The 23,364-nt window shown below is 32.4% G+C and overlaps 3 protein-coding genes across 3 annotated transcripts in view; 1 reads left to right on the top strand and 2 right to left on the bottom strand.

The window, feature by feature from the left end:
• Positions 1-23,364, bottom strand: part of LOC130445422 (chaoptin) — a 360,273-nt gene that overhangs the window by 270,943 nt on the left and 65,966 nt on the right. The window lies entirely within an intron of this gene.
• Positions 1,191-10,790, bottom strand: LOC130452741 (heat shock protein Hsp-12.2-like). The gene is given in 4 exon segments (XM_056792195.1): positions 1,191-1,258; positions 2,035-2,205; positions 2,208-2,414; positions 10,739-10,790. Coding segments are annotated over 4 exon segments (498 nt in total).
• On the top strand, positions 16,790-17,673 carry LOC130452666 (general transcription factor II-I repeat domain-containing protein 2-like). The gene is made up of 2 exons (XM_056792078.1): positions 16,790-17,146; positions 17,215-17,673. Exons 1-2 carry the CDS (start codon positions 16,790-16,792, stop codon positions 17,671-17,673), a joined length of 816 nt encoding a protein of 271 aa, XP_056648056.1.

Below are 23,364 nucleotides of genomic sequence, written 5' to 3'. Positions count from 1 at the left end.
GCTACGCGAGCGGAAGCTAAGGTACTGCAGCAAAAATTACAACATTTAGAAACAGCAATTCTAGTCATTGTTTGGAATGCAATTTTGGATCGCTTCAATGCTGCGAGTAAGAAACTTCAGGATTCTCAAGCTGATTTATCATCTGTGATACAAATATACAGTTATTTGGCATTATTTCTACAAGATATGAGAAATAAACAATTTTCTGACTATGAAAAAAAGCCAAAGCACTATCTGGAGTTCAGAATTACTATCGATATGACACTCGTCGTAGAAAAACCCGAAAATTTCATCCTGACGAGTCACGGGAGAATGAAAGAACAGCTGTATCTGGAGAAGAAAATTTTCGAACCAACATTTATTATCCAATTTTAGATACTTTAAGTGTACAATTGAAAGAACGTGAAAGTAGTCATCATAATCTTTACGAAAAATTTGATTCTTTTGATAATTTGTATGAAATTGATACAAATGAATTAAAAATTCGCGAGATGAATTAGTTATTAAATATCTTAATGATTTGGAAGAGACTTTCGCGAATGAAGGTATTCATTTGCACTGTCAAATCATAGATTCTCTATTAAACACGAAAGATATACGTTCCGCGCAAGGAATATACAATTTTTTGTATTCTCAAAAGCTTCAAGATGTTTATCCGAATGTAAACATTGCTTTACGTATTTTTTTGAGTATTCCGTCTACGAACTATTCAGGAGAACGATCTTTTTCCACCTTGAAAAGAGTAAAAACGTATTTACGTGCAAGTATGGCTCAAGAAAGACTCAATGCTTTGGCCCTACTTTCAATTGAAGCTCAACTAGTTCAAAAAATCAATTACAACGATATAGTTGATAATTTTGCTCAGACGAAAGTCAGAAAGAAGATATTTACAAATTAAGTAATACATTATAGTATAAGAAAATTGACTGTTATTTATGTTATTAATATTTAATTGTATTGTTTAACAATTATTTTTTACGAAATAAATATTATATCTAAATAATATAAACGGACTCAAAGAAATAAAATTTCATCCGTTGAAAAAGGGCGGCTAATCAGATAGAGCCTAAGGCGGCAAAAAGCTTAATCCGCCATTATAAGTAACGAGATTAGCGCAGCTTGAGAAAAAGTACGCATGCGCCGAAGGTAAGCGACTGTCAGCTTATTAGTCTGATCTATTGATGTCCATGCTACTGTATCTGCAGACAAATCAGTTTAGCCGTCGCATTCGTATGTTTAGGAGTTGCTCTTATGTTTGCTATAAAAATGATCGAAGTAACATAGAACAATAGTTTGTTGTAAAATTTCACATGAAATTTATAATTTATCGAAACAAATGTATGGCAATGAATGTTTGTCGCGTCAACGTGTTCCGAGCGGTTTAAACGAGATGGACGAGAAGATGTTGATTATGTACGGTCGCACTTCCACTTCAAAAACGGATGCAAATATCGTAAAAGTAGGTTGTTCGATTTGACCGTCAGATAAGTACCTATTCGTGCGATTGCCGTTTCTACAGGAATTGACAAAGAAAGTGTGCGGCAAATTTTACTTGAAAATTTTCATCCACTCATTTAAACAACAAGAAGCTAGCAAAAATATTTGTATTGACACTTTAAATGCGATTGAAATTGATTAAAACATATCGGAAATGGTATTAAGGTGTAACAAATCAAATCTGCATTCCAATCTTCCAAAAGATGTGAAAGGAAAAGCGGCGCTCGTCCTGAGGAAACTGACTGAAAAAGACTTTCGAACAATGGTGTATCCAAATGGAGAAATGTAGGGATAGAAGAAGGGTATATATTGAAGGTGAAGTTTATTATTATATTATTATGTTAACCAGTGACTAATTATAGCACTACAATTAAATACAGATAGTATTCAAAACATTACTTAAAATTAAAACAAAAACGTAAAATTGTGGAACTAACACCAAATCAAAATCAACAATATAAAACAGAAGCATTGATATAAAAAACTTACAAATAAAACATGTGAAAATGCGAGAGTAAAAAGTTTTCTTCTTATAACCCGCTCCGCTTTCCTTTTCGATAACATTGGCAGGTTCTCCGGTTTGTTCTATAGGAATATCTTTATGGATTATTTGTCCTGCATCAATTTTTAGCGCTGTAATGGAAAGAAAAGCATCAGAAGAAACTTTTGATTCAAGTTTGCTCATATCGTGAGTTTCAGGTACGCATTTTTCCTAAGTAAATGTCTGTAAATGTGGCCGTGTTCATCTTCCTTTTCTTCGTTCTTACCCTCGATGGTAATGGTGTTCTCTCCAGTAACTTTCACAGAAATTTCATTAGGTTTGAATTGTTGTACATCCAAATTGGATAAAAATTGCTCTTTACTGTAATTAACGACGGATCCAGAATCATGTTCCGATGCGGCATATTTCCAATTTGCTCGCAAAATATGTGTCGCCGAACAAGTATGGAATTAGTGACATTTTCTCCAGATTTCTGAGTAAATTTGCGGCGAATAATTTTTTCAATTGTTGCACTCTTCACAAACTGCTAACAGTAGAAACATTGATGAATAAAAGGATGAACTATATTATATTGTTTTGCTGAAATTGGTCTTTATAATTCTATCATGTTAAACACTACTAATTATTTCAATTTAGTTCTGTACACTTAAAACAAAATTGGAGCAATTTTTCTAGACAAGATTCGAACTTGGGACTTCCGGTATAAAGGCACAGAACATTAACTTTAAGCTATCAGTGACATTGAATGTGTGTGTAAACAAAATAATCATTACTAAATACCATCCTTTTGTAACAGTAGATATCTAATATTTGTTAAAATAATATATAAATTTTTGTGTTTATTATTATGGAGAATTATAGGATAATTATAATTTCATCTCGTGAATAATAACCTTCATTATACGCTCGTGAATATATATGAATATAATATTCAATAGCCACAACTCGTAATCATGTACGTACAACAATTAATACATAAATAAATATTGAAATCTTCAATCTGTGCACATAAACATGTACGTATCTATTTAAGGTTTTTCAAAAAAATCGACTTATTCACTTTTCATTTCGAACAAAAATATTAGTCTTTCCAAAATAATTTCCGTCATACTGAAATGAAAAGTAACACGAATTAACATAATTTCTATAAGCATCAAATTCTCGCATTTTGGTGATACGTTTTCGTGTTCTCAGTTGTACCTAACTTCAGTTTAGATCATGGTAACACTACGATAAGTTTGAATGTACATTTGAAGTTTTCACGTTGAAACAAATTCAATGCTATTCCTTTGACCTACTTTATACATAAATAATAAAATTGTGGAGAAGTGGAATTAATTACATTTATAGTACATTATATAAATAACTCAGATTGAGATAAAATCTGAAGGGTCCACCGTTGGTCACGCTATTAAAAGGCATGCTAATTCTATTTATAAATTCCCTTTTGAAATTGATTCTAGGATTTTCGACAATCTACAGGAAAAGCAGAATAAATCAAGAGGTTTAGCCACGGATGCGTTTTCTCCAAATCTATTCAAGATTATATATATACAGATGGTGAATAATTCATGATTCTGGTCCCAAATATCCCTTCAGATATATTACTCTGTATTTATTTTACAAGCAGTTGTATTAGGATGAATTTTGTATTTATTTTTCTACATTTTAGAGCTATTGTACCAAATTCAAAATGTTATTATTTCTACGAACTTGTTGATTGAGGAAATTGAATGTTATAACAATAACTATACTAAAAACTAACAAAAATGCAAGATATTCGGTGAGCAAACCAAGATAATCAAGATTCAAGAAAATAAAAAGGATATCAATGTAAAGAAGGGGAAATATTAGGAATAAAAAATGATGGAGAAAATGATTGCATGGAACATTAGCAAGATTATCAAGAATAAACTGATTGAAAGAAAATTAAACCTAGTCAAGACAGTACGAAATATATCATTCCAGGTTAAATGATAGATTGAACTAAAGATATACATAGGAACGACTGAAATTATTAAGGGATGCGATGAGGAAAAGTACGGGATCAATCCAAATAGTATTTCAGAAAACTAAAATTAATGATATCCTCTTTAATCTGAGAGCTCTTTCCATGAAGTACAACTATAAAGACCATGGAAAAACAAGTTGTTATCATTAATATTCGATTAGATACTCCAAAATTCCAGTGAGAAGGCCATTGATTTGGGCTATTGTAAGGTAAGTGCTTTTTCAAAAAAGGAAATTCCATTGACTTTCTTCAGGGATATTGAATAACAAACATCCAATATAGAAAAGTCTTGTTTCACTTGTATCTTTCCGTGAATATCTTGCGTTAAAATGATAGTACTTTTCATCATTGAAGATAATATGATACAGAAAACTAGTTAATTAGAGAAGATGGCAAATAATCCATAGTCTCTATTTTTTAAAGCTTTTAATGACTGTGAACGATATAGATGTTGTTTAAAATTTACAGTTAGCTTTGTAAATGGATTTGTTTGGACTATGCTCTTAATAACTCTTGATTCCGTCCTCTATTATTTACAAAGGTTGTCAGTATCTTCAAACTCATAACACCATTTACGGATTTTATTATCATTTGAAGTGTTATAATCGACTTAATACGTAATAATTTTTTCAGTTCTTCACTTATCGTCTCAGCTACTAGCATATTCTATAGGATGGAGCAGATATATCAAGTGTGCATGTTCACTGTTTATATTGTCTTATAAATCACTAATAACTTTGAGTTGAATTGAATATCTTAAAGTGTTGAAGCTTTACTTTTACTTTCGGTACAAATGATGTTTTGGATCAATTAAGAAACCTAGGTGATATTTCAATAAATCAAATCAGCTTTTTTATCAGAAATATAATGGTTGCTGAGATTTATTTTCTAGTCTGTCTATCTAGAAACTGGAGTAGGATTAATAGTAATTTGCAATTTAACACGTCAAATAATAAACATGCATAATAAATGAGTCGATTCTACCCACTAAATAAATTATTTCATAGCAGTCGGCATGAGGTAAGCTTAAAAGCCTCTTTACATATACACGTTAGAGCATACAGTCAGTTACTGTGCTCGATTATTTGAAACTCAACAGTTGATATTCCATTTCGCCGCTTAAGCTGGGTTAACACGATCTAATGCTATGATTTTTTCAGTATTTAATTTATATATATATATATATATATATATATATATATATATATATATATATATATTTATGTTATGTATAAACAGCAGTGTGTTCATATCACACACTTTTAATCGTGTGAAAACGAATCAGTCAAATTTATACAGAATTTCGCAGAAGTTGTTTTTTCTTAGATAAAACTAGTTTCGTTTCATTCTCCCGACAAATATCACTATTTTTTCAGTACTTTTGTTTGGCACAAGCCACTATCTATTCTTGAAAACAAATAACACAAGAAACGTGAAGACAATGCCGTGCGAACCCGCTTTATTTGATACAAATTTTATTTGATGCAAATTTTTGTTGTAATCTATAAATGCATGACGTAGAATATTATCATGACAAAAGGCCGGGACACACCCATCATGGATATTTCTGATTTGACTACGATCATACAGTTCACACTTTTCTGACACGTGTTCGATCCCAGTCCTACAAAACTCCAATCATGTATCCGATCGTGCAGTCTATTCGTTTCACGGCTGCAGGACTCGTGTCGGTTGGAATTTGAGATAATATTTTTGAGTTTTTGCAATGTTTGTAAAATATTTATCTTGCTCAGATAAAGTTTCTTGGATTTCTAGTTCCAATAGGTTAAACGCCGCCATCGACAATCTAAAATATTGGTAAAATTTTGTCTCGTCATCCAACTGATGAGGTAAAAGTAGGGATTATTCTCCTTCTACAGATCTTCTTTTACAAGCAAATGTACAAAAAAATTTGCATTTTTCTCTGTTCTCCATAAAATCTCTCTGGTTTGCTTTATCTTTCTATTCTAAACAAAGTACCACCATGGCTAAATCGTAATTGCTAAAACAACATTTTGGGCACCGAACCTTTCGCGATTTTAATTGAATCGAGACTGGCGAGAGTGGCGAATCTATCAAGACTGGCGAGAGTGGCGAATGTATCGAGACAGAGCTGAAAATCGGAAAGAACTCGGAAGCGTGTAGTACTTGTGTGCTCACCCCTTTCGACCCTCACCGATCCGTTCTTTGGAGCAAAATAGGACCGAAGTCGGATCGGAGTGGTGTATGACAAGTGTGTCTCGGCCAAATACCTGTGCCAATTTTTTTAATTTCAATGATAAGAGTGTAAAATGAGAATTGTGTTCGTTCAAATATCTGCTAAAGGGTTTAAATCAAGACTTTTCAATTTCTCCCTTATAGGTACTTTGCTTTCCTTTATGATTCCTCCATCAGCATGAGGCTAAACTTACATCGTTCTCAACAAGCGTCAATGTTACAATTTTCCATTATCCTGATGAACTCGTTTATCAATAAAGTAGACGACAATAGGGAGAAATGCGGCCAAATCTATACTCACTCCTCGTATTAAATAATTTGATTCAGGACCATCAAAATGTGTCTAGACTTTCCTTTAAACATATAAACAACGATCAACTGTCTGACGACCATTTTATGAAACATTCTACTAATGAACTTTGATGGAGTCAAATAATCGATTGTCCAAATTAAGTTGTTAACCACAAAAATGTACTTGATTCCAATAATTTGGCATGTGGTTGAATTTTTGAACCATATGTTCCAGTTCGTTGTAAAATTACCACTATATGGAAGGAAAGTAAATGATGAAAATTGTTAAATTTCTGTTAGTTTCGTAATTTTGTTAGATCATTTCAATATTTTTCTCAATATAGGTTACCATTCAATCGTAAGAACAGTAATCAATTTATTCAGGTGTCACTCATCATGAGATTATTCGAGTGCAACAAAAACAAGATATAATTTGTATTATTTTCAACTCGTTTTCAAAAAGTTAATAAAAACGAACAAGTTCTTAACAAAGTTTTTTGATGCTTTTCGAAATATTTGCTTTTAAGGTCCATATATTTTTGCAAGGGTTGAAACCAATTCTGGATACATATTTTCGATTCTTCAGCTGATAACGTAGAAACATGGTTTTAAGAGTTTTCAACATTTTGTTGAGGCGTTGAAAATTGCTGTCAGTTTGACAGTGATGAAAAAATAAGAGTTATGAGGCGATAAACGGGTAGATATGGGCATAAATACATTAATTCCGTATTTTTTACTCCTTCAAATACTCAATTTTTTTACGCACTTTATGTTAGCTGGCATGCGGAATCCATATTATTACAGCTTCTCGACATTTCAGCTGGAATTTCAGTAACCGTTGGCGATATTAATGATGGAAAATAATTGACAGTTACCATTTTCAGATACTTCAATCATTAGGAATAGTGATAGGTTAGAATTTGATGTATTTAGGAAAAACACAGCTGCGTGCAGGTACATCCCGGCTGATTCTATCCATTGTATCCAACATAAAATGACCAGTCTCCATTATCTGATACATCGGATAATTCATTTTCCACTTACCATCGAGAGATACAATAAGGAGAAGACCTTCATTGAGGATGTAGCTGTACTCAACGGTTATTAGGGCCAATTCCTTATATTCCACTCTATAGTTTAGTAGTCAAGGAATGAATGTGAAGATTCCCGCTAAGGAGTTTGTTCTCGTTGGAATTAATTTTTACGGGAGAAGGTTTATTGGTGTATAGTATAAAACAGGTGAGTCAAGTCATTAGAATTAATTTTACCTTCAATCTCTTAAGACGATAGCTTGGTTATGGAAGTTATCGAGTAAACAGTGTATTTAGTTGTCGAAATTTATTACTAACGGACCCATGACCACGATCTGAAGGTGCTTAATTATAAAAAGTTACATGAAGCAGTTCGATGCATTTTTTGTACAAACTTGCTTCTTTTAAACGTTCACTCTCAACAACTCGCTAAGTCAATTTTTTTTTCAATTGCCACTGTCAAATTGTCAAAGTCTAAAGAAGTGAATGTTTTCAGCGCATTTTTTGCAAATTGTCCATCTGTCCGTTTGTTTATAGTGGAGACATCTCCTCCCAGGAAGCAAGTAGCAAGCTTGCTTTTTGCATTTAATTCCTGTAGCTGTAGATGTGCCAAAAAGGAGAAGAATTTTAAGGAGAAATTAATTGAATTAACTTCATACAAAATTATTTCTCTTACCCATTTTCTTCCTTATCTTCTTTTACAAGCTTCCTTTCACAAATTAAGATTATTTGTACATAAGCTCAGATTTTTGTATTTGATAACATTTGAAGTCTTTTTTAGCCGCTTATTATGGATAGTATAACACAGATTTGATCAATTTTCCTGCCATTCCTCTTCTATATAGTCACAGTATCTTTTGCAAACTAAATGAATATTATAAGTATCTCAGCTATATTAATATATATTGATATAGCTGATTAATATATTGATATAATAACTCAAATTAGTTATGTCCTTTTTAACAATTCACAAACATGATTCATATTTTGTTATTGAATAGACATTAAAACAAAGAAATCGTTTACAAATAATTTAATTATAGTCTGCGTGTTTGATCCGTTAATCAAGCGGTTTGCTAAAGGAAAGTAAATAATGGATAATAAACTACTTCGCAATTTCCTTCTCCCTGGGGAGTGTTTTGTCGAAGTAACGGCCTATTAATGTTTACTGTGAGGTATTAGGATAAGATTAAGGGTGTCGCACCACGTCGATTTTGATATCAATCGATTTTCAATGACCTGATAATTTATGTTTCTAGAAATAATCCGTAAGGATTTTTTAGGACGTAGTACATGAAAAAAACTAGATTTATTTGAAGATGTGTCAGAAACGGTGAAAACTGGGAATTTATTCTCAGTTTGTGTTTAGCTTACTATTTAAAATAATTACAACTTTATATACGACTTTAGCAATCGATGAAGAATAGTGGAAAAGCCTAAATCACATTTACAATTAGTTTTAGAGAAATTTGTATTTTATTGATTGTTTTCAATAGAAGTTTTCCAGAATCTGAGACATGTTAACAAAATTGAATGAATACATCATTAGATATACATATCTTTTGAATACTGAGATTCAATTTCCTACCTAGATTTCTACGAGCAAAAATGCAAAGCCATTTTCCAGTAGAGGAAATTCTTTCAACTGAACCATGATTTGGCTATTCGTGATTAAATAAGATTGTGAAATTCCAACACGAATGAAAATCCTCAGTTAGTCATCCTCAATCGAAGAAACTCCTATACATAAGCATCTATTTAATCTTTCTGTAGTCCCATGTTTCATGTGATTCAATTTGGGAATTTTAAGCTATTACATCCTTTTTCTGCTTATGGAACATAAGATGACTTTAGTTTGTTTCTCGATGCATTTTGTGTGTGGTGATTTGTACAATGAAAATATTGAGCTGGAATTTGGCACTGAGTTTGCATTGTAGTAATACTGAGAAAAATATTGAAACTAACGTTCAATTTTTTGAGATATGGCCGCTGAAATAAATCATTGTTCGAGCATCACATTAATACAAATTCGGAGCAATATTATTTGAAAAGAGGATTACTTCGTGTATAGTTTCGAATGGAACCTACTTATCTACTGTATGCATATACCATTTCTTGTGCTTCGTTGGTGAAGTATTTGTCCAAATTTCTCAAATTTTGCTAAAAATTCTAAATTCAGTTTTCTTCGCCATTAAAATATGGAGAAACATAGAGATATTCATAGTAAATTTTGGAGAATATTGGATATATGAAATAGATTCTTGATTCTGAGATTTTGATATCTGAACATGAATGTAAACATGAGAGGAAATTTGAGGTATTTATGAAATTTCCATATGTGCTTCCTTTGTATTTGTACGTTGATTCTGTACGGTCAGCTGCATTACAAAAAAATCTGTTCAATTACAAAAAATTAATTTACCAAAATCAAATGAATCATCAATTATTTAATCAATTACAACTTCACATACACACACAAATCAACAATGAACACATACCAAATTACCCAACAAAAATAGAATGAAATAGAATAGAAATAACCAAAGAAAATAACAGAGATAATTGAAGATTTTATGCTTGGTTTTTTCACACATTATAGTTGTCATGAATGAAAATTATTTTGTCGACTGTTGTTTGATTAAATTTTAGCTCGACTGAGAATAATGGAGAGTAACTTCCTGCCTCAAACAAAGCTATAGGGTGCAATATCAAAATAGAGACGGAGTGGATGTTGTCCAGCGACCCTTAACAAAATATACTTCGGTAGCAACGTGCCTGACACCTTAGTCCACTCTACCTTTGCCTTCCTTAATTTGTCACTCTACGATGGTTAAAATAAATAAGAAAGTTGCTGCTTTGTTCTGTAGTATGAGGTTCCATTTTCCATAATCTTGTTACCAAAGATGAAGACTTTACCAAATGGATTAGTCTCTCTTCGACTTTCTAGTGACTACCATTTATTTCATACACAATATTCACAATTACGATAGAGATTATTCACACAATATTCATGAAAAAAAATATGGAATTTTTTTTTATTTATGTTCAAATAGCCTTGTAATGTCTCTCCATTTCTTTCGGTTCCATGCTTTTTCTCTCCAGTTCTGGATATTTTTCTCTCTGAGGTCTTCTTTCAACTTCCCTCCACCGTTTTCTCGACCCAACTCTCTTCCTCTTATCTTCTGATACCTTCCATGTAACTCGTTCCAAGAGTCTGTCTTCTTCCAAGTGACCTAGCCATTGTAACCTTCTTGTCTTTATTAACACGCTTATTGGTGATTCATCTTCTCTCCCATTCTTACTCTCTCTGCTTCACTCCAAAAATTCGTTTGGGTATTTCTCTCTCCCAGTGTATCTAAATATCTAAATACATGAAATTTTCTATTTCGAAGAATTCTATTGACGTCCCATCATGTTTATTAACCTTGAAATTTATCATCTTACTTTAATGTTCAATTCGTCAAAATCAACTGGCAGTATAATTAACTGTGAATGACATATTACGAGATTCAATTTTGTATCAAACGCATATTATATATGTACATTACCAAATTTTCAACCCCTAAATCTATAAAAATTGGATAATCCGTCCCATTTTGGGGTTCCTTAAGTGAATAACAATCCAAAACTTCCGGCAACGTCATCAGCGGCGCTAATGAAGATTTATGGTGGTAGTTGCTTTTCGTAATCGGAGAACATGCTGCAGTTATATCACAATGTCTTCCACTGAGATTAATCACTCATCTCCAACACAATCGAGACTACTTTACATCAACAAACAGCGGTATACGTAAAGACGTCGCTAGCCCGTTTTAGAATCGGAATGTAAAAGTAGACAGTGTATTCATTTATAATATAAAAATATAAAAAATATAAAAGAACTACACCTCTGTTTACATTATATAGCAAAAAAGGAAATAACTAATGTGGGGATTATGGATATAAATATTGAGATGCATTACCTTTTGGAATTTAGTTCCATGTTAGATTGACCGATTCTGTTTATGTTTCAGTTAAATGGTAATTTGGGAAGAAATTTTCCTAGAAAGATATAATTTTGGATATTGGATAACTGCTAAAAATTGAAAAACCTGGCAGCATGAAGAATGAAGTAATTATGACGTGACATTCCATACAACTATATAATATTCTCAACAATTTTAAGAGAGAGTATCTAGAGAAGAAACTCATTCTGAATATATATGTATCCAGAATACAGAGGTCGGCATAAGCATGCAACAAATTTACGTTAAGAGAAAAAACGCAGCGTCAAAACGAATTTTTTTAAAGAATTAACTAACTGGATTCTAGTAAGGGCTACTGTAATTTACTCAAATTGATCCTATCTTGTTCGATGAATTTGCGGCAACGCAAAGGTAGGTCCGATGAAGCATGTCAAGCTGTCTAGCAAAGAAGGCACTACAGGAAAAAATCACTGTGTCAGGTTACATGATCATGCGGTCCACGAAACCTTGTCTGTCTATTCATTCTTAAAATAAACATTAAGTTATTCCCGCAATGACGGATATTCGGTTACATTTGGTTACATAAATCTTATAACTTTGTCCCGTAACGTGACCTTCAAATAGCACTGACCCACGAGAGCGTTGCCTGACTTACGCCGAACTCTTTGTTATGTAGATCTATCATTAATTCCCCTCACATTTTATTCTAAAGATTTGAGAGAAAGTTCTAATTGGAGCAGCAACTGAGTATATAGGTTCAGATGAACTTTGGTTCCGTCGTAGATATATATACTAGACAATGGACAATATGGAAACCTTCATAAAAATGAGAAAACTATCACTTTTACATTGATAATAGTAATGATAATTATTGATTTATTTTTCTTAAACAAGATTCGGTTTAATTTTGAAACAGCATGTTGTATTTTCGGAAACGACAGTTTCTTAATGCAAAAAACAATGGTTTGTTTCCAAAGACAAATGCTTGTTTTCGAGAAAGGCAGTTCTTTAAAATAAATAAAAACAGTTTGAAAAAACGAATGTTGTATAATATACCCATTATACATCTGCTTGCTCGACTTTAATAATACCTATTAATTACGGCAGTGATTGATCAATCCATTAATCACTGCTGTCAGATGATTTTTTGGTTTAGCTACAAAAAATAGGTCTTCATAGTTTTATCATGTTAAATACTACTGAATATTCTCAATTCACTTACGTATACAGGACAAAAAATTCTAAAAGTAAATTTTCTCAAACAAGATTCGTACCTGGGACCTGCACTTTCATTTCTCGGAGCATTAATAATGAACTATCGGCAATTTTTGATATTTTTCTCATATATTAGATACTTGGTACCATGGTTTTAAAAACAATTCATAAATCGAAGTAACTTTCGAAACAATATAAACTTGTCTCAAACCTGTATTATCTGTGTGTCTTTAGATTTTTAATTGCTTCAATATTTTATGTTGAATTATGTCAAAAAACCAATTAAAGTAGATATGTGAAATGAAAGTGCCTTATACTCAACACTATCAGAAATTGGAGAAGCTGCTGAAGTTGCCTTTTTAAATTTATTGCCAGAAAAGTCAAGGAAAGTACATGATATGGCATATGAATTTTGAACTGACAGAAGAGATTATTAATAACCATAAAAATCCTTACCATAAATACCAAATCTTTGTTAGAATAAAATAATAGTATTTCTAATGATAATAATGTGATAAAATTTCCTAAGAAAAAAAACTTTAATACAAATATTTAGTAGTCGTGGATAAAGTATAGTATTTCACTCGCATATTATGAATTATTATTCCCTCGGTTTTCACTTTTACCTTATGATTAATTATACACTCGTCAATAAAATACTATTTCAAAATAAAATTATGGTTTATTTTTGGAAAAATTAATTCCTGAAGATGTATAATAGTTTTTTTCTTCGTGTTAGTAAGTGAAATCTGTAATTTTTAATAGGTAGATGGAACTATTTTGGAAATACTAATGTTGAAAATTATTCACTAATATAAAGGTTGGAACTATTCTGTTAAAATTATAACACGTAGCAAAAAATCCCGAATAGCATTTATTAGAGAGAAAATAATAAAAAATTTTGCCTCTGTTGCATATTTTGCATTCTTTTCATGTGAATTCTCTCAAAATTTAGTCAAACTGAAGAATCAAGTCGATATCTTGAACAAATAGAGTTACTAACAGATCGAGATCAGTAGAAAGTTTTGTAAAAATCAGGACAAGAAGCTTGGAAAATTTTGAGCACATAATGCGTAATGATAGTCGATACGTGATTTAACAGAAGATTTTCCTTTGAAATGTATATGAAGTTATGGTAACGGACAGAAGAAAGATATGGTAGTTGAAAAATTGGGAAAACAAGTCAATCAATCTACTGTTTAGCGCTGTTCAGGATAAAGTTCGAATAAACAAAATGATTGACTAATATCCCTAACGAATACGAACTCTAAGAGGAAGGAAGTACTTTCACGGATCTAATAGTCATTGAAGCATGTTTTGTCGAAGGTTCAAGTTTTTAAGGATAAAAAAATGTTTTTTATTCTTAGTAGTTCGACAAGTATATTAAGTATATTTTGAAAAAACTATATAAATGTATTCATTTATATTAAAAGTCTACAGTGATTATTTGAAGGGTCTCATGATATAGCATGTACAACAATATATAAATGCTCCAACGGTTGGCTATTGTGAAAATTCATCTCATAACAATTTTTAAACAATGAATTGTAAATGTAAAGAGTGATACGAACTGAGAAAAAAAACATTGATAAATGTGGGAGATTTATTCTTCACTATATCTTTGTCTTAATACTATTCTTAATGAAAAAGAGCATTTCTGTGATGGCCATCTCTTTGAAATGAATTTTCAACGCATTCAAGTTGTTTGAATACAACACTTCTCCACAGTTTTATGCAAATTTCTCTCATTATTATCAGCAAACACATTTCGACACGTATGATTACCTATTTTACATATCTGGTGAGAAACACTTCCTGTTCATTTTCCTTACACAGCTATATCTATTTCGAAATCGTAGTTTGCATATTTGTATATGCAGGTTTATTAATGCAAAGAGTAGAGAAAATTAAATATTGTACCACACAAATGGGGCTACTAAATATGAATCATTCTCTGATTGGAGTTTGATCGAGAATTATATTCAGAAGAACAGATTCCACGAGAAATTTTGAGTGTTAATAACTCAAAAGCATTTCAGAATGTGTACTTTTGGAATCATATTTCATAGCATTTCATGATATTCGGGGAAGTATATTACGAAGTCTTTATTTCACAGGACTTCATGATATTCTGTGAGTCTTTATACTTTTCACCAATTTAAAACAATAATGTCTCCATTTGACGAAAATCTTTTACAACTCATCTCATGATATTACAATCTGATCTTTTGATCTTTCAATGTGGACAATAAGTAATTAACTATTCTACTCACTTGGGAACGTTAGGTAAAAGTGAAGTCCATCCATGTGTTGGTGAAGTTCACTTCATTTCAAATTTGCTACAGTTGTCTGGTTCACCAGTGTTCAGGTAAAGATCGCTTTTTCTGCAGTACCAAGGAGCTTTAATTAAGCCTCTTATGTTTACTTTTCGTTTTGGTACCTCCGTTTTATGTGTAGATTACTCCAATTGGAACAAATCCAATAAGCACCATTTATCTATATCGAGTGAGATTAATGGATTCCCTGTAAATACTGGGTTCTCCGCATCAAGCAAGAGGGACCCAATAGATCCTTTGGGTCTCATTATATCTATATTGGTGTCAGTATTTTGATGAAAGGTAAAAATGCAGAATTTCTTCCAAGCAGCTAATATATCTTCTTGAATTTTGGGTTTCAGTTTTTCAAGTGTCTCCTGTGTAATTTTATCTATATAATTACCATAAAAGATCTGTTTATTATTTATTTTGGCTTGAATGTGTTCATAATTTTTGTTATTACAATTAACAAATACTAATTTAATTTCATTTACTTCAATTTTTCTACGCTTGATGACTTTATTAATCCTATTCATTGACGAAGTTGTCTTGCCGCTTCTTTGTGCGTTCTCCCTCTCGCCATAATGGCAATGTCGTCCGGTAAGGTGACAATTGTATCGAATCTAATTGAGGAGTGATTCACTTGTGGTATCTACGCCTACTCTACTTTCTTTATTGACGAAGATATCACAATCATTTAAAAATTCGATTTTATTTTTATTCCAGAGAAGTAACCAGAGAATGGGAGTCTACTGTACAGGCATGAACCTTCAATTAATTTACTCATCCTGATGCCTTTCTATATTTTCACGTTCAAGACACGTTGGAGTTGAGTTATAGCGCGGAGTCATTTGTCTACATACAATTCCATTATTTCCTATTCCGTGTCTTATGTTATATTTCCAATAATCTTATTCATTGTTTTTCTATTTTTCATATTCAGTTCTGTCCAGCTCCTCCTCTGTGCTTCTTTCTAGTCTTGGTGAGTTCTTGCTTCAAATATCTTCCGTATTTATCATTATTCTCTATTGTCATAATGTATCCAAACCATCTTAGTTATCATTCCTCGATTTTTGTTTGGATTGGTTTATTTTCCAAATTTTTCTTCTATTGAGAAACCTTATTTTGTCGTATTTTGTTTTATTCTGTATTATTATCAAATCTCATTTCAGTACTTTTTTTTTCGTGTCGGTGTCCGTGTTTCTGATTCGAATGTAAATTTAGGTATATGTATTTCATATATGTTTCTATCTGTTATGGTTTTCCCTTATAGTTAGAAACTGTGTCTTAATTGCCTCTAATATTCTTTCAGTTAATGGATTCTTTGTGTATCTCTAGTTGCAATCAATCATGTTGTGTTAATTTAATTCCAAGGTATTTGAAATGTTTTACGTGCTCTATTTATGATTTTTCTAGTTTAATCATAAATGTCTTCAACGGCTCATTATCATTGTCTCAGTTTTGTGCTCGTTTATTTTATTATTCATTATTTGTTAACTGGAAATTTCTATCTACGAATCTCAACGGATCGAAATTTATCACTCAGTGTTGTGAAACAATTGTCTATAACAGCGTTATCCAACTGGCGGCCCGCGATGCCATTCGTTGTGGCCCGCGAAATGTTTTACGGAGAGGATTATATTTTCTTTATCCTTACATACCTTACAACATGAAAATGCCGTGAGCTAGCAAAGGCAAAAAAACCTTTTACTCATGGCAATTTAATTAAAAAGTGTGCCGTTTAAATGGCCAAAGCTAAAGGAAAAGACATCTATAAGGCTGTGAAGAAAGCAGTTAATAGAATTGGAGGTTTCGATAAATGTTCTGAAATAGCAACAGACGGGGCCCCATCAATGACAGGTAAAAAAACTGGATTAGTGGGTCTGCTTCGAGAGAATGGTGTTGCTTGTCCTGCAATCCATTGTATTATACATCAGGGAGCTTTATGTGGAAAATCAGTCAAGCAAAATCAAGTTTTTCAAACCGTGAGTAAGATTATAAATAAGATTAGAGGTGGAAATCGATCCCTTCTACACAGGAAACTTAGGCAGTTTTTAGTGGAAACAGAGGCTGAGTATGGTGACATGCTAATGTGCAACCATGTAAGGTGGCAGGAAAGTGTATGGAACGGTTTTTTGCCATAAGGAAGGAAATCCTTACATTCCTCAAGGAATACGTTTCATCGGACACAACTGAACTGGAAAGAAAGCTTAAAGATCCAGAATTCTTAAGACAGTTAGCTTTTTTAACAGATCTGACTAATCATATTAACAGTTTATACTTGAGTCTTCAAGGAAGAAACCAGAGGGTTTCAGATTTTATCGGAAAAATAAACGGATTTCGGAATAAGCTGAGCGTGTTTAAACATATTTTGGAAAAGAACAACCTGACATGCTTGCCTAGCTGTCTGCAACTAGCAAAAGAATTCAATAGTGAGGAAAATATTGAGTTTCCATGCTGCAGTTCACAAATTCAACAAGTTATTGATGAATTCAGTACAAGATTTGAAGGAATCGAAAGTCTCAAAAGCAGTTTACTCCTCTATAATAATCCTTTTAGAGCAATCATTGAAGATCAACCACCCGACTTACAAATTGATATGTTCTTAATCACCATACAAGAAAAATGACCTGAATTTTTCAAATTACTGTCTAAAGAGAAATTTACAAATCTGCGAGATTTTGGACTGAAGATTACATCAATGTTCGGAAGCACATATACATGTGAAAGTGCCTTTTCCTCCATGAAGTACATTAAAAACCACAACAGAAGGAACCTCACCGATTCTTTCTTACGTCATCTTATGAGACTGTCTACAACTGAACTGGAGGTGGACACTTCCTCATTGGTGGATGAAGCCGATCGACCACATCTTCACATTAGATATAACTTTTTATTACTATGGCAATGTTTCTCTTAGCTCTCAAAAAAATATATGTATAAATTTACTCGATGAGCAACAAAAGAAATAATACTCTTTTTTTGTTTTATTTATTTTTATACCTGACATTATTTTGTTATTACTTTAACAAAATTATTATATGGCCCGCAACCACATCAAAGGTTTTAGTTTTGGCCCTTGGTGCCTTGCAAGTTGAACACTCCTGGTCTATAAAATGCAAGATTGAACAGCTAATTATACTGTCGTTCATCTAGATTCTCTGCTGTCTGCTACTGGTTTGGAGGTACTTGATTGTTAAAAATTAAGGTAACGGTAATTATTTAGCTATTTTTTGCGGTTTTTCCTTGTGCAATTTCAAATAATCTTTAGAGATATAACAATTACAAGTCAGTTCATTGCACACATTCTTAAGGGTAGTTTTGGAAAATTGTATATTTTCTATAACTTTTGATAATGATTATTAGATGCGAGTGTGAAATGGCTACCAATATAACGTACATATGAACTAACCCAATTTCTACTTTCGGTGTTGAATTTTTGTAAATCATTTCTCACTATGCAATTTTTCTTCTTCTCTTTCAATTTTATAGCATTATATCTCATTGGCTGGATTTATTAAAGCGAGAACGTACTGAAAAGAAAAATGATGAAAATATATTTCAATAAACCGTCAAAGCCATTCATACCCTGCTAGAAATACAACCGTGTTTATATAGTAGAACAAGAAAATAACAATCGTAAACTCAATTAATGAATTGAGTGATTTTCAGGATGAAATTGGAAAAAATTTTATACAAAACTTCATCATCCTTTATTAAAACTTCTAATGGTTGCGTTCATCATTTTTCCATTTTTTTTTTCACGCAAAATTCGTTTATAAGTTCAAAATTGAAAAGGATACAGAATTTCCATCCCCTATTCAACTCCAGTAAGAGTAAAATTAAAAAATGCTTTCTCAGTTGAAAGTTACGTTATAAAAGGAAACTACTGTTTCATGATTACAGTTTCAGTTATTTCGGGTGTGCCATGATGAATCAATCAATTAGTCAATCAGAACTATTTCAAATTATTAACAGATTTGTCTGACGCAAACTTTATTTATAGACCTTATTTGACACGGACAAAAACCATAAGAAATATATTTCTAATGAAAATAATGAATAATGGAATATTTCATGACAGCGAGAATAAATTTTTTATCTACTTTTACAATATATAAACAATTAAATATAAATACTTTGCAGGAACTCCTGGCCCATCTTAATGTGATTGCTTTGTTGGGAAAGGTTATGATTAAATTACTGATAAATTATTGAGGTATTGCTTCCCAAATTACTTTTAAGTTATTAGGCTATTAGGTACAGCTTGTGAAAGGTGTAGAAGTCGGTTCAACTGCCTGAGCACATCCGCCCAAACATGCTCGATGCAATTCATGTCTGGTGGATACGGTGACCATTCCATTCTTGTAATTCCTTGATAATGCATTTACGGTGGGGTCGAGCATTATCAACATACATCATAACACCGTCACTGTTCCATTAATTGAAATTATTCAGTGAGTCCATTATAGCATATGTCTTCCCAGAAACAAAATTGGAACGCTTCCAAACAGTTCATTAAATGTTTATTACAACGTTGTAATTTTTTCCTACACCAATATTCGTCAACCTGAAGAATTGAAACGAAATCTTGTTTCGGCAGAAAAGAGGCAATACCTCCATAAAGTTCGATTGACTGCTCAATTACTCAACGATTTCTACAAGCACGCTTTTTCGCCGTCAACTTTGGATTTATGACGCTCTCAAATTACATGCATACCGCGTCTTGTGACAGTTTGACTCAAATCCACCCTTCCGGTAGCTTGCCTGTAAAAGCTGTTTATCTTTGACGCTGGCGCTGTGTACGTTCTGTTTCTTCTTGAAGTCAATACTGATCTTCAGCATAAGTCGTGGCTCTTTTTCGTCGTCCCCCGTATGTGTACGCTGCAGATCTTCTCTTTTTATACCGATTCTAACACTTCAACACTTTCAGCACCACACTTCATATCTCCAACGTAATAATTGCTTCAGCTGTCTTATTGCTAATAGTCAAAAAATGATATAATTTTCACAAATACATTGTATTATTGGTAAAAACAACGGTATTTAAGTCAAGTCAGTGAAACCACTGCTACCATAGTAAAACGCTATTATGTTTAATGCACATCCATAGATTTATTCATCAATGAAACAACAACACATAAAACGAGAAAAAACATGAAAAAACTATGGCTTGTGAATTTCTGTTCATGCATGTAACCACTGCTTTCCTTTTAGGAATATATTTAGACGAAAAATTTAGGAGAATGAAAAATATTCACTTCGCTTGTTTCCCAATGTATTTATTTGGAAGAGATTGCGGGATAAATCATGAGACGACCTGAAATTCTGGTAAAATATGATTCAACAAAAAATTATAAATAAAAACACTGATCGAAATGCTTTTAAGGTGGATCCACTTCTGACATAAATTCTTGTGTTTATGTGATAACAACATTTCTTATTGAAGACATTGTCTTGTTTCGTAATTTTTGGTCCAATCAAATGTACTCAAAGTCTACAGGAGAGATGTGCCTTAAATGACCAGTACTGTAATCCAGGGATAATATATCTAGTTAAAGGCTTCCATCATATTAATTTCTATTTACATTCAGATTCTTCATTCAACAACGTATCCTTTATATTGCCTTCTTTTATAATAATGAAAACTGCGCATTTTTTCTCTAATTCTAATTTAGTCTTCATGTAGTAGAACACAAACGCAAGAAGAAGTACAACGCAAAGCAAGAAGTACCAAACTTAGAAATATCATCACACAAATAGTAATTCACGAAGTTACGTGAAGGCAGTTAGTACGTCCACATAAATACATCGTTATGTGCCGGAAATCCTTTGCGGTGTCACCACGTCTGCACTTGACATAAATCATGTGCGTTGGAAAAAAAATTTGCCGAATGCCAAGCAACACAAGAATTTATATGAGATGTGGACCCAGCTCTATAGTTGATCGGACCAGAAAATATTATCAATGATTCTTTAGAGATAAATTGAAAAACACTCTATTATAGTTAATAAAACTGTGAAGTAAAAATTTTTAGGTAACAAATTAATGTCAATATGGAACGCTCACTTTCAATCTTCATAATTTCTTGTCAGCTCTATTGCGAAGCACCTCAATCTTCTGGAATAAGAATTATTCGTAATTTTGTGATTTTTGAAGCTATTTTAAACTATTGACTGTTCCATATTCCACGGACTTAACCCCACGTTTAGTAAGCTTTTCGAGATCGTGGTAAAATTGTTTATTTTCAGTGTATCCTCTGGATTCAAGTGTCTTTCCATGCAAGAATTTGCTCGACCCTTGAATCTCGGTTAATATCGTGTGGTATGTTTAGAAGGTCCAAGGGAATCCGATAATCGACGAGTGCTGATACTAGGCTGGTTTTCTACTGTTTCCCTTATAACCTCGCTGGTATATTAAAATGATTGAACCAAATCTGTGACGTTTGCTAATTAACAGTGTGTTTCTCTTGAATTTCACATATTTCTCTTGCAGCCACGGCTGCTATGAGCTGTTTTTACCAATCAAGTCTTAACAATACTCGAATCGAACAGTCGATAGTTGAACCTGACCAGTCTCGTGAAAAATCAACTGAATACCTTCAGATTAACGACATTTACGACTCTCCAATAACCCATAATTGATTTCTCACCTATTGCTACGTAAATTCCAAGAAAATGATATGTTAGTTATAGAGTGAAGTTTGGAATATTATTTTTTCTCTTCCGTCCTTGCTTTATCAGGATACCTTAATGACATAATAACTTGGAATACTTTGATAACTATAAGTTACTATCATTGTTATCGACAAATGAGAATAACCTTTTCATTTTTTGACAGTTTTTATGAGAGGAACATTTTATGTTTGACGATAAGTTACCGATAACTATAAAATTGATCATATTTATTATAACCAAGGAGAAGAATTTCTGTTGAGGCTATAGAAACGTGCAATTCAAGCTGATATTTTATAGGTCTGTATTTTCTTTTGTTCCTTCGTTTTTAATGGAATATTAAAGTGGGTGATAACCTCTTGAATGAATACAGTGGGTTTTATGATTACTGGCATTTTCACAGATCTTGAATTCAACCGCACCAGCAAAAATTAGTCAATACAATGCATTTTATTTCAACCCAACTTTAGTGAGAATAGAACAATGTGACTATAATTTGATGTAAAAGCTGAAATTTGAGGAGATAATTGAATAAAGTTCCATTGAATTGTGTATTTTTCATTTATTACTACAGTTTTTAAAAAACATCAAATTCATGAAATTTTGACAAATGATGTGAAATCATGATTGAAGTTAGATTAAAAGATTTCACCAACTATTGTATGGAACTAAAACATCTATCGAATACCTAATAACTTAAATTAAAATCAACTTGTTACTAGAAAATCTAATACATTTCTCTAAATAGTTTCTTAATATTTTGAAGCTTTGTAGAATTAAAAATTTTAACGTCTTTGAATGAGAAGATAATCAAAATAGAGGGAATGAATTCAGCATTCCAATATTGGAGAGAAGTTTAACGAATCTAGTATACGAGGATGGCGCTAGAAGTACCTGGCCTGACCAAAATATGGCGGTAGTTGCATGAACAATCTCACTGCATTAGAAAGTACATAATCTATCCAGAATATGTTCCAAGTTTGAAGACGCCACGTTTTCAATGAATTTGTGAACATGGAAAAAATTAGTCATCGTTATGTAATACATTACTTTTATTTGGAAGGCCTTAAACTAACCAATATAAAAGCTGAACCTGATTCTACTCCGGCTAAGATTGCTCCTTCGTTATCAATAGTAAAATATTGGGCATCACATTGGGCACAGGTCCATCACATCAAAAATAATAAAAACAATGGACTGTAACGGGAGAACTGGCTCCAAACAAGGCAAAGTCCATTCCATCTGCATGGTCATGCTGTCGGTTATTTGGGATGCACGTGGATTGATTTGACTATGTTGATAAAGGAAAAACTATCAATGGCGAGTATTATGCGAACTTATTGCAAAGTTTGAACGAAGAAATCAAGCAAAAACGGCCGCTTTTGGCTAAAAAGAAAGTGTAGTTTCACACACACATCCGTTATTGCGATGGCCAAAATTAATGAATAAAAGTTTGAATTGCTTCCTCATGTACCTTCTTCGCCAAATCTAGCCTCCTGAAAAAATGACTTGGTGGTCAAAGATTTGCCAATAATGGAGAGGTGCTTTCGACGGTATAGACCTCATTGAACATCACTTAAAAAAGTTTATAATGTTAAAAGAAAATTACTTTGTATATTTTTTCCAAAATTTTGTGTTTTCTTTC

The sequence above is a fragment of the Diorhabda sublineata genome, chromosome 1 (assembly GCF_026230105.1).
Source record: "Diorhabda sublineata isolate icDioSubl1.1 chromosome 1, icDioSubl1.1, whole genome shotgun sequence".
NCBI classification, from domain to species: domain Eukaryota; kingdom Metazoa; phylum Arthropoda; class Insecta; order Coleoptera; family Chrysomelidae; genus Diorhabda; species Diorhabda sublineata.
The sequence above is the reverse complement of the archived record's forward strand: the minus strand, read 5'-3'. Positions and strand labels throughout refer to the sequence as shown.

What these genes read in the sequence shown, in the direction of transcription:
- LOC130452666 (XM_056792078.1), top strand. Translation starts at nt 16,790, where the DNA reads ATGGCCAAAGCTAAAGGAAAAGACATCTATAAGGCTGTGAAGAAAGCA. An exon ending in ACATGCTAATGTGCAACCAT is followed by an intron (nt 17,147 to 17,214) that starts GTAAGGTGGCAG and finishes ACATTCCTCAAG; the next exon opens with GAATACGTTTCATCGGACAC.